Source organism: Hemitrygon akajei, chromosome 8 (genome assembly GCF_048418815.1).
Source record: "Hemitrygon akajei chromosome 8, sHemAka1.3, whole genome shotgun sequence".
Taxonomy (NCBI): domain Eukaryota; kingdom Metazoa; phylum Chordata; class Chondrichthyes; order Myliobatiformes; family Dasyatidae; genus Hemitrygon; species Hemitrygon akajei.
In genome coordinates this window covers 46,621,368-46,635,755 of record NC_133131.1, presented here as the reverse complement: position 1 = coordinate 46,635,755, position 14,388 = coordinate 46,621,368, and the positions used below count along the sequence as shown (strand labels likewise).

At 39.7% G+C, this 14,388-nt stretch overlaps 1 protein-coding gene across 3 annotated transcripts in view; it reads left to right on the top strand.

Moving 5' to 3' along the window:
• ap2b1 (adaptor related protein complex 2 subunit beta 1) overlaps positions 1 to 14,388 on the top strand; it is a 283,798-nt gene that overhangs the window by 118,811 nt on the left and 150,599 nt on the right. For 2 of the 3 annotated variants that reach the window (XM_073053794.1, XM_073053795.1), the window contains exon 15: positions 12,545 to 12,562. The exons of the other annotated variant lie outside the window; for it this stretch is intronic. In XM_073053794.1, coding sequence (XP_072909895.1) covers positions 12,545 to 12,562 — 18 coding nt within the window. The remainder of the gene's footprint in view (positions 1 to 12,544; positions 12,563 to 14,388) is intronic. 3 annotated transcript variants of the gene reach the window in all.

Here is a 14,388-nt window from a genome sequence, read left to right as displayed (position 1 = left end):
CAGCTTTGCTGGCCTATCTATACTATTAAAGGCTCTCATCACAAAGCATTAGGTGGCAACCAAAACTGGGGGAAAGCTAAGGTGTGGTACCAAAAATTGGGCAAATAGTTCACATGTGGCTGACTGGCGCTTTATTCTGATGCTTTTTTCTGTATGTTAAGTCTATGTTCACAACTAGTCCTATCACTTTCAAAGAACTATGAAAATACTATTAGATCTTACAGTTTTTCTACACTTTTGAAGAAATTTTCCCTCTGTTTTGTTTGGCCCTTTTCATTTTTCTGATCAAAATGTTACACTTCACATTTTACCACATTGTCTCTATTTCAGTGGTTCCAACCTTTTTTAAATGGTGAATCCCTACTATTAACCAAGGGGTCCGTGGACCTCAGGTTGGGATTCCCACCTCCATCTCTTTAGAGCCTATTGCTTTCATCCTCTCAGTTCACAACTCCAAGTCCGTGTGTTCCAAATTAGAAATTATACATCCAAGTCCAAGTCACTATATGAAGGAAATCAGAGATCCAAGTGTGCAGAGGAACATCTTTAGCTTCTCTCCAATCATTCAAACAACTAATATTGATTGACACCTCCTTAGGCAAAAGGGTTGAATGGGGTGGTATTTGTTGTATGTCCAGGAAGTATCTCTTGACGCAATATGTAGACAGGCCAACTAGAGGAAAGGCCATACTGGATCTAGTGCTGGGCAGTGAACCAGGTCAGGAGTCAGATCTCTCTGTGGGTAAGCACTTCGGAGACAATGACCACAATTCCCTGATCTTTACCATAGCTTTGGAGAGGGATGGGTGCAGATGAGGAAGGGTTTCATGATTTTTGACAGGAATTTGGGAGCATAAATTGAGAACAGATGTACTCAGGGAAATTGCCCTTAGGGGGCAATTGTGTGGATTTAAGGATAGGCTCATCCCACTGAGGCAGGGAAATATGGTAGGGTGAAGAAATCATGTTTCACAAGAGATGTGGTCAAGAGGAAGAGAGAAGCTTAAGGTTTAGGAAGCAAGGATCAGACATTGCTCTAGAGTGCTACAAGAAAGCCAGGAAGGAGCTTAAGAATAGACTTGGTAGAGCTAGAAGGGGGGCATGTGAAGGCCTTGGTGAGTAGGATTATAGAAAACCCCAAAGCATTCTCCATGTATGTGAAGAACAGGAGGATGACTAGAGTGAGGATAGGACAGAATAGGGATAGAAGAGGAAGCATGTGCTTGGAGTCAGAGAAGGTAGGGGAGGTCCTTAATGAATATTTGCTTCAGTATCTACCAGTGAAACGGACCTTGACATTTGTGAGGATAGCATAACCAGGCTCATATGCTAGAACATGTCGACATTGAAAAAAAAGGCTGTGCTGAAACTTTTGAAAATCATTGGAATAGATAAGATCCAGGGGCCGGATGGGATATATCCCAGGTTACTATAGGAAGCAAGGGAAGAGACTGCTGTACCTTTGGCGATGATCTTTGTGTCCTTTTAAATGGGGTTTCCCATGGCTGGCTCATTCAGACGGTCAGGAGGCATGGGATCCTGGGAAACTTGGCTGAGTGGATTCAAAATTAGCATGCCCATTGAGGGCAGAGGATGGTTGTTGCTCATATTCTGCCTGGAGGCTAGTGACATTGGTGATCTGTTCTGGGACTCTTGCTCCTTGTGATTTTTATCGATGACTTAGATGAGGAAGTGTAAGGGTGGGATAGTAAGTTTGTAGATGACACAAAGGTTGGTGGAGTTATGGATAGTGGGAAAAGTTGTCATAGGTTACAGCAGGCTATTTGACATGATGCAGAGCTGGGCTGAGAAGTGACAGGTGGAGTTCAACCTGGAAAAATGTGAAGTGATACACTTAGGAAGATTGAATTGAAAGCATCATACAGGAACAGAGGGATCTTGGGGTCCATAGATCAGTCAGTTCCTGTAAGTTGATAGGGTTGCTAACAAGGCGTATAGTGTATTGGTCTTCATTAGTCAGCGGATTGAGTTCAAGTGCCACAAGGTAATGTTGTAGCTCTATAAAACCCTGGTTCACCACACTTGGAATACTGTGTTCAATTCTGGTCACTTCATTACAGTAAGGATGTGGAAACTTCGGAGAGAGTGCAGAGATTTACCAGGATGCTGCCTGGATTAGAGAGCATGTCTTTTATGGATAGAGTGAGCTAGGGTGGTTCTCCTTGGAGCAAACGAGGATGAGAGGTGTTTTGGTAGTGGTGTACTAGATGATAAGAGGCATAGATCAAGTAAGCAACCAGAGACTTTTTCCCAGGTCGTGAAACGGCTATACTAGGTCATAATTTTAAAGAGATTGGATGAAAGTATAGGGGGAATGTCAGAGGTAAGATTTTGCAGAGTGCTAGGTGTGTAGGACACCCTACCAAGAGTGGTGGTAGAGGCAGATACATTAGGAACATTTTTTTTTAAACTCTTAAATAGGTACAAGGATGATCAAAAATGGAGGGCTATGTAGAGAGGAAAGGATTAGATTGATCTCAGAGTGGATTATGAGGTTGGCACAGCATTGTGGGCCAAAGGGCCTGTACTGTGTTGTAGTGTTCTATGTTCTAACTACTTTCTATGTCCTAGTAAATAGCCAGTTCTTAATCCATGCAGTTACAGCCTTTTATTCCATGACTTTCATCCTATTAACATATTATGTGGCACTCATATCAAACAAGTTGTTCCCCTCATTGACCTTTTCTGTTAGTCTTTCAGTGGCTAGACATGATTTGGCATGAACAAATCTATGCTGTCCTTCTCTAATCATGTCTAAGTGACTGCTAGTTATGTTCCTGATGATTATTTGTAGAACACTCCTTTCCACAATGGATGCAGTTCTGCTCTGTGCCTACTCAGTTTATCATTGTCCCCAATTTGGAGCAAGTGTGTATTACTTGCATTGATCAGTATTCATGCAGCCTTGAACATTTGTAAGATTAAAGCCAGGGGTTCTGCAAAAGCCAGTATAACCAACTCAGCAATAGTTTTAATATTTCAGATTAATGTTCAGGACAGTAAAAATCCCTTCCATTTCCTTATTTTTCTGGTCCTATCCTGATCTAGTTCTGCAAGTCTTTTTCTTACTTTGTCTGCTTTTTGTTGCATTTATCTCTCAGGTTCCAACTGTCCCACTTTCACCTTCTCTATCTTCTGCTTTATTCTGTTTCTTTTGCTTGCCATTTCACTTTCAGAACTTTCATCTTCTGAGCTTCTCCACCTCATTATAAGTTAAGATGAAAACCAAACTTGGCAAATAGTAAATGGAATAGTTAATAAGACATGAGACATGGGAGCAGAATTAGGCTATTCAGCCCATCAAGTCTGTTCTGCCACTTCATCATGGGTGATTTATTATCCTTCTGAATCCCATTCTCCTGCCTTCTTCCGTAATCTTTGATGCCCTGACTAATCAAGAATCCATCGATCTCGTCTTTAAATATACCAGTGACTTGCCAAATACTGCCGTCTATAGCAATGAATTCCACCAATTCACCACCCTCTAGCTAAAGAAATTCCTGCTCATCTCTGTTATAAAGGGATGTCTCTCTGTTCTGAGGTTGTGCCTGGTGAACCTAGATTCACCCACCATAGGAAACGTCCTTCCCGCATCCACTCTATCCAGACTTTTTAATAGTTGATAGGTTTCAAGGAGATTCCACCCCCACCACCACCACCACCACCATGCTTCTAAACTCAAGCAAGTACAGGCCCAGAGCCACCAAGCACTCATATGTTAACCCTTTCATTCCTGGATTAATCATAGAATAATGCAGCTCAGAAATAAGTTTTTTAGGCCAACTTGTCCTTACCAATAAAAATGTCCGCCCATATCGCCCGAAACCTTTCCTATCCACCTTTTTAAAAAAAATGCACATTGTATTGTGGTTACGCTTCTCACCCCATTTCATTATAAGCAATGTTAATGCTGCTCCTGAGAAATTTTATACAATCAGTTTCTCCTGCTGATATCCTGAATAATGTTTTATTTTTTTCATATTTAGGTTGCTTTCAGCTATTGTTTAGTGGTAGAGATAAACATTAATGCTAGTCTAGACAAAAAGAGAACACCATTTACTTCCGTGCGTTATCATTTTAAAATCTATTACTGTAGTGACCAACAGAATGTTGTCATTAGCGATAAGGGAAAAAAAAGATGCAAACAGGTTTATACCATGCAAAATTAAAACACTAGTATGGATTAGCAAACCCACTCTGCAGGTGTTGTTCAGCAATGAAGTAACCTGGTTCTTTGACAAAGTGTTTGTTTAACATTGATCTCGCTCCAATTCTTCTATTCACTCATCCATTATTGCTGTTGGTGGATGAAAGCTGTCAGGTTCAATAGAGCACCATCAGAGACTGAATATCTACCAGAACTATCATTAAACTTTCAGTCTATTGTGTTACGCTCACAATATTGTATTGCAGGAGATGGAGAGGAGGCTGCTTTTGTTAAAGGTTGGACAGGATGAGACACAGGGTCAATAAAGTGCTTATTATTATTAGTATTATATTAGGGAGAAATAGGGTGGGAGGTATCAAGCACTTGGAACTAAGCAAGCAAGCAGGCAGAGAATTGTGACCTAGGACAATATCTGGCAATCCTCTGCTATCCAAATTCAGAGCTGCAATGTGGTTACTGGGAATTTTGAAAAAAGGGTTTGTTGTCTTCAGCATTCTGAAAATTTGGAAAGAATCTCATGAAGCAATGAGAAGTAATTGTGCTTGAGGTCACCTCAAAGAAAGTTAGATGTGGAATGGCATAGTTTTACAGTCCACATTCCATTCTCTGTCATACTGGTTAAGTTGTTGCAATTATGCAGTGAATAAATCTTGTGAAAAACTGCAAGCACTTCCATTGTGGGTGATTTTCCGTTTCTTATCAACAGTGACCAATTGGAAGACCTTTGCTTGCCCACAGGTATAGAGTTTATTAGTCTTTTTGCTCAAATTCAGATTACCTAGGTCTGAATCAGTCTTCCAGTGTTAGTTCTATTCTTGATGGGTGGAGCAAAAGACATCATTGCAAGGTTTGACCCTGCAATGATCTTGCAATTTGACTGAATAGGGATGGTCCAATCCACTCAAACCTTATTGAGCTGTATTTTGACTAGTCAACAAAAGAAATTTAAATTGTTTATATAGTCCAAGTACTGACTGAACTATTATTTTGCTTATCCCACATTCACCATGAAGGTTGAAAAAGTGAAGCCATACTTTTGGTCCTACATAAGATGGTGACCCATGCTTGGCAGATTTTAATTTTGCACCTTAGCTGCAATTTTTTTGAACTTGTGCTGTACCTCTGCAGCTTCAGTTAATTGCTTGGTTCATAGGAGAATAACTATGGTTTATTTATCATCTCTGTTCATACATGTATTTGTGCATGGCCTCAGACATTCATAAACAGATTCATCCGTACATACACACAAAGAGCTTTCTCCATTTGTACATTGGCTATATATATTGATTTTGCCCAACTATGTCAGATATGTACAATCTGATAACAGAAATAGGTACAATAATGACTATGGCTTGATCCTAACCTCCAGTGCTGTCTGAATTGAGTTTGTCTGTTCTCCCTTCAACCACACGGATATAGTCTGGGTGCTTCAATTTCCTCCAGCATCCCAAAGATGTAGTAATTAACAGGTTAATTGTTCATTGTAAATTGCCCTCAAGGTTGGAGAAAAAGGGAAGGACTTTATAGGGATGTGAGAGTGGCTCTCCTTCTATGGTTATAGTTACTTTGTCTCATAAATAAATATTACTAATTCAAAATAGAAGTAGGTGTACAGTAGTACCAAGTCTCTCTTTTGCTGACATAAGGAGGTTTGTATGATTCTATTTCCACAACTTGGTATTCGACAAAATTGCAAACTGATTAGGATAAATATATGTTACTGTTGCAGCTGGGGGACAGAATTGGTCTACTAAAAGGTCTAATGCAAGGTAAAAGCTTAAGGTTTAAAAGTTGAAGATTAAATGGATTAGTAATGCACAATTGAAAGGATACTTGACAAATAAGTGGAGAAAGAGAAAGTAAGCTACATATAATTTATATGCAATAGTAGCAGCCCGTATTTCTTCACTAGAGTTCAGATGATGCAGTTAAGGTCATTCACTTGGGAGGAAATAACATCAGAAGACCAGTGTCTGAGTTGCACCCCCCCTTACTACATTGTGTATGACCTTGGCTGTAGGGTTCTGACCCCTCATGAGGGTGGAGCAGGTAAGCAGAAGTAGTGTAGATGGGAAAAGAAAAAATAAATGTCATAATTAGCATTTAAGCATCAAGTAATTGTAAATTTGCCTGTTATATACATGTGTATTCACAGTCCATTTAGTTTAAGTTCAATAATTACATAGAGATTATTATAGAACCTTATTTTCCAACATGGAATGTCTTTTTAGCAACATTCAATTATTGATTTAACCAATATGAGTAAATCTAATGCCGATGTATTTTAGTGTTAGAAAAGTGAATATCAGGAGGAAGTGTAAATGTGACATGAGGAGCAAGTTTTCTACGCAGAGAATGATAGCTACCTTGAATGGGTTATCAGGGGTACTAATGAAAGCAGGCAGGTTAGTGGAGTTTAAGAGGCTTTTAAATATCCTATGACTATGAAGGGAATGGAGGGATATGTATGATGGACAGGAAGAAGGCATAAAATGTCATCAGGATTGGCACTAAATTGTGAGCTTAAAGGACACTCCTCAATGTTCTATGTAAAAATGTTTTTTGCAACAGCTGCTTTAATGATGTTAGCCACCTGGAAGTTAATCTAACTAACTTCATTCACAGAGGCTAAAATCAGTTCTCTGCTAAGTTGCAGTGTATGTAATTGATGCTGCCAGAAGGCAGTTTTTTGTTATGTATCGCTTTCCATATCTTTGCAGTTTGCTTACAACCTCATTTGAACCTCAACAACAAGAGTTATATGCCTCTGAAGGTAGATGTTCAATTGCATGAGAATGAGGAAAGAGACCTGATCAAGTAATTAAGTATCAGACTCCCAGGCCACTCAGTTGCTATGAATTTGCTTGCAAAGAAAAAGGGGCTAACTGTAGGCAGTATCCTGGTTTTATAATTCAGTGCAGAAGAAATAAAAACTGCTTTCTTTTAATTATTGCTATAAGCCATTCTCAATATGATGAGAAGTGTATGTACTCTAACATTTGTCAGACAAGTGGAAAAACAAAGAAAAAAATCAAAGAAGGTGAGGGGAGGGGAAAAATCAAAAGGGGTTAAATAATTTTCAATTCTGTTTCCCCTTCTGTATAATATGTGTCATGTGTGGTTAAGAATAATAGTTGTATTAAGAATGGTTAGTTTCACTGAGATGACCAGGGGGCTAAACAGTCTGTGGTTCTGGCATTATCAAAGATTACCGAGGTTAAATCACCCTTGTCTTTTGAGGGGTAACAGATACCAATGCTTCAGTGACTTTGAGGCATACCACCTTTGCTGTTAGTCACTGGTAATATGTAATCTGGAACATGTATACTATTAACTGCTACCCTGATATTAGAGTTGTGAGATCTTGGGGTAGTCAGGATAATTGAAGCTGCTCAGTGACTTTGATACAGATGAGGAAGAGCTTAAGGATGAAGAATTCCTAAAATGTGAGCAGGAAAACACTTTGAATGCATATTTTTCTGACCCACTTAGGAAGGAACCATTTCTGGGAAACAAGGCTAGATGTGATTAGATCACTTGGGATCCAGGCAATTGGATACAAAATTGGTTTGGTGGAAGGAGTCAGAAGTTGGTAGAGAGGGTTTAGACTGAAGGCCTGTGACTAGTGGTGTACCACTATTGTTTGTTGTCTGTATTAATAATTTGGATGAGAATATAGTCAACATGGCTTGTAAGTTATTTGAGTGACACCAAAATTGGTGTTCTAGTGGACAGTGAAGAGTGTCATTTAATAATACAGCAGGATCTAGATCAACAGGGGAAGTTGACCAAAGAAGAGAGAATTTAATTCTAAGAAGGGCAAGATATTGCATTTTGGTAACTTGAACCAGCCAGGTCTTGCATAGAAAATGGCCAAACCCTGGAGAATGTTGTAGAATAGAGAGATTGAGGGATGCAGGTATAAGAGTCGATATGTTTCATCACCAACCTCTCAAAGCACTTCATCACCGTGGATGTAAGCGCTACTGGACAATAGTCATTGAGACAGGTTACCACGTTCTTTTTGGGCAACAGTCTAATTGAAGCCTACTTGAAGTAGGTGGGTATCTTAGACTGCTGAAGCAAGAGGTTAAAGGTCTCAACAAGCACTCCAACCAGTTGAGCAGCACAAGTCTTCGGTATTTGGTCAGGAACCCTGTCTGGTCTGGATGCTTTTCATGGGTTCAGTCTCCCTGAGGGCTGCTCATACATTGACTTCAGAGACTGAAATCATAGGATCGTAGGAGGATGTGGGAGTTCATAATGGTTTCATGGTCAAAGTGAATATAGAAGGAATTGAGCTCATCTGACAGCCCTGCTGTCACTTGATTTAACTTAATAACAGGTGATGACATTCAAGCCCTGCTACAACTGTCGAACATCTTTTGTTGATTCAAGTTGAGAGCAGAACTGTCACTTCACCTGTGAGATGGCTTTCCGGAGGTCGTACCTGGACCTCTTATAACGTTCTTGATCACCAGCCCTGAATGCCTCTGATCTGGTCTTCAGCTGACTGTGAATCTCATGGTTTGTACAGGGCTTCTAGTCGGGGAAGATTCTGAATGATTTTGTGGGGACGCACTTGCCTACAACTGCTTTTATAAAGTCTGTGACAACCGTGATGTGTTCATTCAGATCAACAGATGAGTCCGTCACATGGCTCAGTCCACCGATTCGAAGCAATCCTGTAGCCCCTCTTCTGTACAAGTCATTAGTAACCAAAAGTGTGTGTGTGTATATATACACACACTTGGAGTACTATATATACTTTGTCATTCGGTTATAGGAAAGATGTGCTGGCATTGGTGAGGGTCCAGGGGAAGTTCACGAGAATGAGTTTCTTATCTAAGAAAAGATGTCCTGCCATTGGAGAGGGTCCAGAGATGGTTCATGAGAATGATTCCAGGAATGAAAGGGTTAATATTTGATAGCTCTGTAACTGCTGGAGTTTAGAAGAATGAGGGGCAGATCTCATTGAAACCTATTGAATGGCCTAGACAGAGTGGATGTGGCGATGTTTCCTATAGTCTAGGACAAAAGGCACAGCCTCGGAATAGAGGGATATCCATTTAGAACAGAGATGAGAAGGAATGTCTCTAGCCAGATGGTGGTGAATCCATGGGCTTCATTGCCACAGATAGCTGTGGAGTCCAAGTCATTGAGTATATTTAAAGCAGAGATTAATAGGTACTTGGTTAGTCAAAGAGGGCATCAAAGGTTACAGGGAGAAGGCAGGAGACTGGGATTCAGAGGGATAATAAATCAGCCATGATGAAATGGTAGAGCAGACTCAATGGGCCAAGTGGTCTAATTCTACTCCTATGTCATATGGTCTTAAAGGTCTGTGGCTGGAAGAACTGTACTAGAAAGTTCCACAGGGAATAGTTTCTTTGGAATGGCCTAAGTTTCTCACTTGGTCTCAAACTTAAGTGTAAGAGACAATTCATAACAGAGATTCATAGTCATATGTACACTCAACATATACTTGCAGGTTATCTGGTTACCTTCCCCCTCCCCCACTCTCCACGCCGTAGGGATCACTCCTTTCACCATTTCTTTGTCTATTTATGCCTCCCCACTAATCTCCCTCCTGGAAGTGACAGAACAGCAGAGATGATACACATGCCCATTCACCTCATCCCATGCTTCTTTTCAGGGCCCCAAACAGTTCTTCCAGGTGAGGCAACATCTGTTGGTGTTGTCTATTGTATCCGATGCTCCCGATGAAGTCTCCTCTACTTTGGTGAGACCTGATATAAATTGGGGACTGCTTTCTCTGCTCCATTTGCCAAAAGTGGAATTTCCTGGTGGCCAACCATTTTAATTCCTATCTTCATTCCCGTTCCGACATGATGGTCCATAGTCTCCTCTTTTGCCATGATGAGGCCACACTCGTCATGGAAGACGAGTACCTCATATTCCATCTCCAACCTAATGGCATGAACATCTATTTCTCCTTCCAGTATTTCTTTTATTCCCTCCCCCTTTCCTCTTCTTCTGTTCCCACTCTGGCCTCTTACGTCTTCTTCTCATCTGCCTATCACCTCCCACTGGTGCCCTCCATCTTCCCTTGCTCTCAAGGTCAACTCTGCTCTCCTCTCAGATTCATTCTTGTCCAGACCTTTACCTTTCCCACCCACCTGGCTTCACCTCTCACCTTTTTGCAAGTTTTTAAACATTCCTTCTCCCCACCTTTTTATTCTGACATCTTCCCCTTCCTTTCCAGTCCCAGAGAAGGGTCTCAGTCCATAACATTTTCTGTTTATTCATTTCCATAGACACTGCCTGACCTGCTCAGTTCCTCCAGCATTGTCTGGGTGTTGTTCTGGGTTGCCATAGAATCTCTTGTGTTTAAAATGAGCATTCTTTCTTGTATTGTTACTTCCATTCAGAATTCAGTTTAGATTGCTATCTCTTGACAAGAGTGCCAAGATCATTTTCTTCATGTGGTCTTGGGGCAAAAATTTAACATCTAATTAACTTTTTACTTTAAATCTTGTTCAAGTTATAGAGTGAATAGTGATACATTTAGGAAAATGACTTTGTGCAAGTTGAACCTGTGGATTTAAGTTGAGCATAGTTAAGTTCTTTAAATTGAGGGGAGAAAAATTAAAGATATCCGTTATCGTTTCTAAATATCACTAGGATCGACTGGAGTAGACAAGACCAACTGAACATTGTCATTGGACCTACCTCTGCTGCATCCTGTGGAATTTATTTATTTATATTTGTTTTATTGAGGTACATCACAGAATAACCCCTTCCAGCATTTCGAGCCATGCTGCCCAGCAATTGCCCCAAGTTAACTCTAGCCCAACCTTGGCAATTTACAATGACCAATTAACCTACCAACTGGAATATTTTTGGACTGTGAGAAGAAACCGGAGCACCTGGAGGAAACCCACACATTTTTCCCCAGGTGTACAAGCTCCTTACAGGCAGTGGCAGGAATTGAACCTGGGTCACCTTTATTGTAAAGCGTTTTACTAGCCGTGCCAGTAGCCAGTGGAGGTGTAGAGTTATAACATTTCAATGACATTCGAAAGGTACTTTGAAAGGAAAGATGTAAATAACATGGTTTTAAGGTAGGCAGATAGATTTAGTACAGACAGGCACCCCAGTTGGCATGGAGAATGTGGACTTAACATGTTAAATGATTCTAAGATCAAGGAGGCATTTTAGAATTAGTTACTTGGGAGTTAAATCAGGAAACATGTTGTAGCATAATAAAGTACAATCTACTAAATAATTCCGTAATAAGTCCAAAGGTAATGTTATTAAAATTTCAAACTAAAAAACAACAGAGTAAAAACTAGATATTCTGTGTTCCCTTCTACACAACATGTTTATGAGGAGGTCCATAAGTTTATTTGTTGGTGTGTGTGAACTTACCAAAACTGTAATTAATACTAATATTGTTCAACAAAAATAAAAATGATCTTATATGCATAGGTACATGTTCAATCTGGACACCACCAGTAGGAAGAAAATGGTAAGATGAATAGCTGAAAGAGATCTCAGTGTTGCTCAATTTATTTAAACAGCCCGTGGTGGTGATAACGGGTAACTGTTGTTTAAGAAGTTTAATTGAATTCAACTCCCTTGAAATTGTTCTGAAACTGCACAGTGCTCCCTGGTTTCCAACAGATATAGGTTCACTGATTTAATACTAATATTGGAGTGAGATGCCTCACATTCTATTTTAGTCGCAAGGGTTCACAATATTTAGTAATTATACCTGGTGTTCCCACCCTTTCCTTGACAAGGTGGGGCTTTTCTGCTATGATGAGAGCCACTTCAGAGCGACCTGATCTGTAAATGGTGAGCAAATGCAAACGATTCCGGGCTGTGAGGGATGAAGAAAAGTTGAAATGTATTTGGTATGTGCAGAGTGGTTAACACTGTCAAAATCTGTCTCAGGCTCAAATGCTGGAATATCATCCCCATAACTGTGTAACAGGATGATGAGGTTATTCTGGGAGGGTGAGCCCAAACAGGTTTTCTTCATCCAAACCTGTCTGTGACTTGCTAGGAGTAAAAAACAATGAGAATGCTCCTACAATGTGCATCATGAAACAAAAGATAGTAATATATCCAGAATGTGCTTTAATAGTCCTTCGGATCAAGACAGTAGAGCTGTTATATTTAATAGGTGAATATAAGCTTTACAAACCTGTTTATCTATTACCAGTGAGAGATGATTTATGTATGTATCATTAATGTTTCAGTTCCTACTTTTACTAATTTGGTAAAACAATGCTTTGTCTCCTTCTTTATCTGTGGCTCTAATATTGCTCTTTTTCTCCTTTCCTCTGTTCCTTCCTTGCTCATAACTTACATACTCTATGACTTGAGATGGGAGACGCAGAACGGGTAATGCACTTCATTCTGTTACATCTTTTTTCACTTTGTTGCCATTTAGCAAAGCTTTTAGTCCATCTCTTCAATCACATTGAGGCTTTCAGATTTTCCTTCTAATTTGCCTTTTTCTGTTTTCACATTGACTCGTGTTACATGATTTCAATAGCCTCTCGTCTTTGTGTGTCATCCTTCACTGTATTACTTGGAAGCTGTTAGTCAGTCCAAGCCAGTCCTAAAGATCTTTAGAATAAGCTGGGCTATTTTGCCATTTAGTTAGATTTTGGCTGAGCTCTCTTCAGTTATCAGGCATATTTGAAATTTAGCTGGGCCAAAATATTTTTAGGCTTGGTGTTAAATTTTCAGTTGACCCCTGCTATCAGCTGTTATCAACATTTTCCCAATTTCTTTTTTTAATAGTTCTGCCTAACATTGCAGTTTAATAGTCAAGGTTTGTTTTTAAGGATGTGTTGCTTTTTATTTTGGATGGACCCATTAGAGTTGAGCATTTTCCTCCTAGCCTATAAAATCATCTTGGATATCTCCATTATATTATTTTGTTATTTTTTGCGCATGAGCCCTAAGTCTGGGGGTACGATGGGCAATTGATTGAGAGGAGGAGTAATCAGGGAGGTGATCACAGCTGGGGGATGTTGCTGATGAAATTGAAGATCAGGATGAATGGTAATGGAGATTAAGAAGACACTTGGAGAACGATGGATGCATCAGATGCTGGCTGTGCTTCAGGTTGGTTTGAACTCTCAGCTGATGTCAAAACAGGCGTTAACCCTCAGGTTAAGACTGGGTTTTAATGCTGTTGTGGCTCTTGTATACAGTAGAATTCAATGCATGCTTGTTGAGTGTCCAGCTTTGATCTGCTAGTTTATTCAGAGTCTCTCATTTAGCATGTGTGGAATGTAAAACCACATAGTATGATAGAGCCTGTTCTGAAGATGGAACTTCATCTGTACAAGAAATGTGTATGTCCAGCAGAGTCCATCTGTTAGGGCATGATAGGGTCTTCTACTTGATCTGAAAAGTTATCCTAAAAATACACAGGTTTAAAGTTTTTCTAATCTCTTATGTACATTTCTGTTCACAAACCATGTCAGTGATTTGGATGGGGATTGAGTGTAGTATTTCCAAATTCATTGCTGACACAAAGCTAGCTGACGGTGTGAGCGGTGATCAGAGTGAAGAGACGCTACTAGTACATATTGACAGACTAAGTTGGGCTAGGACATGGCAGTTAGAAAAATGCACTTTGATATAAAAGACAGAAAGGTAGGGTATTCTTGAAAGGTTTCGGTATTCACATCAACATGGGTGTCTTTATATGCAAATCACTAAAAGTTAACATGTAGTGTTTTTCTTCTGAACTTTTGGTTTACATATTCATGATGGACGTCAATGGATATTTTAGGTATTAAGTAAATTGTGGAATATTGGACTGGTGCAGTTGGCAGAAGTAGAAGATCATGATCTTATTGCATGACAGCCCAGAGATAAGGAGCCAAATAGCCCACTCCTGGTTTGTTTTTAATGTTCTTAAAATACACTGCACTGATAATAATTATAATGATCGAGGTAGATAATTCAGACTTCGATTTACTTGTCTCTCCCTGAAGAGCAATAAAACCAGTTTCAGCAGCATAACTGCCCTTGCACAGATTAAACCGAACGTATTGATTATTTATGTACAAAGGTTTTTCGCCCATATTTATAGACATTGATTATCCAATATATTGTATCATCCCATTCATTTCTATACTGTGGTTAATTTGAGTGCTATCAGGGAAATATGGTGCAGTTCCTTGTTGTTATGGATTGGTTTTTGAGCA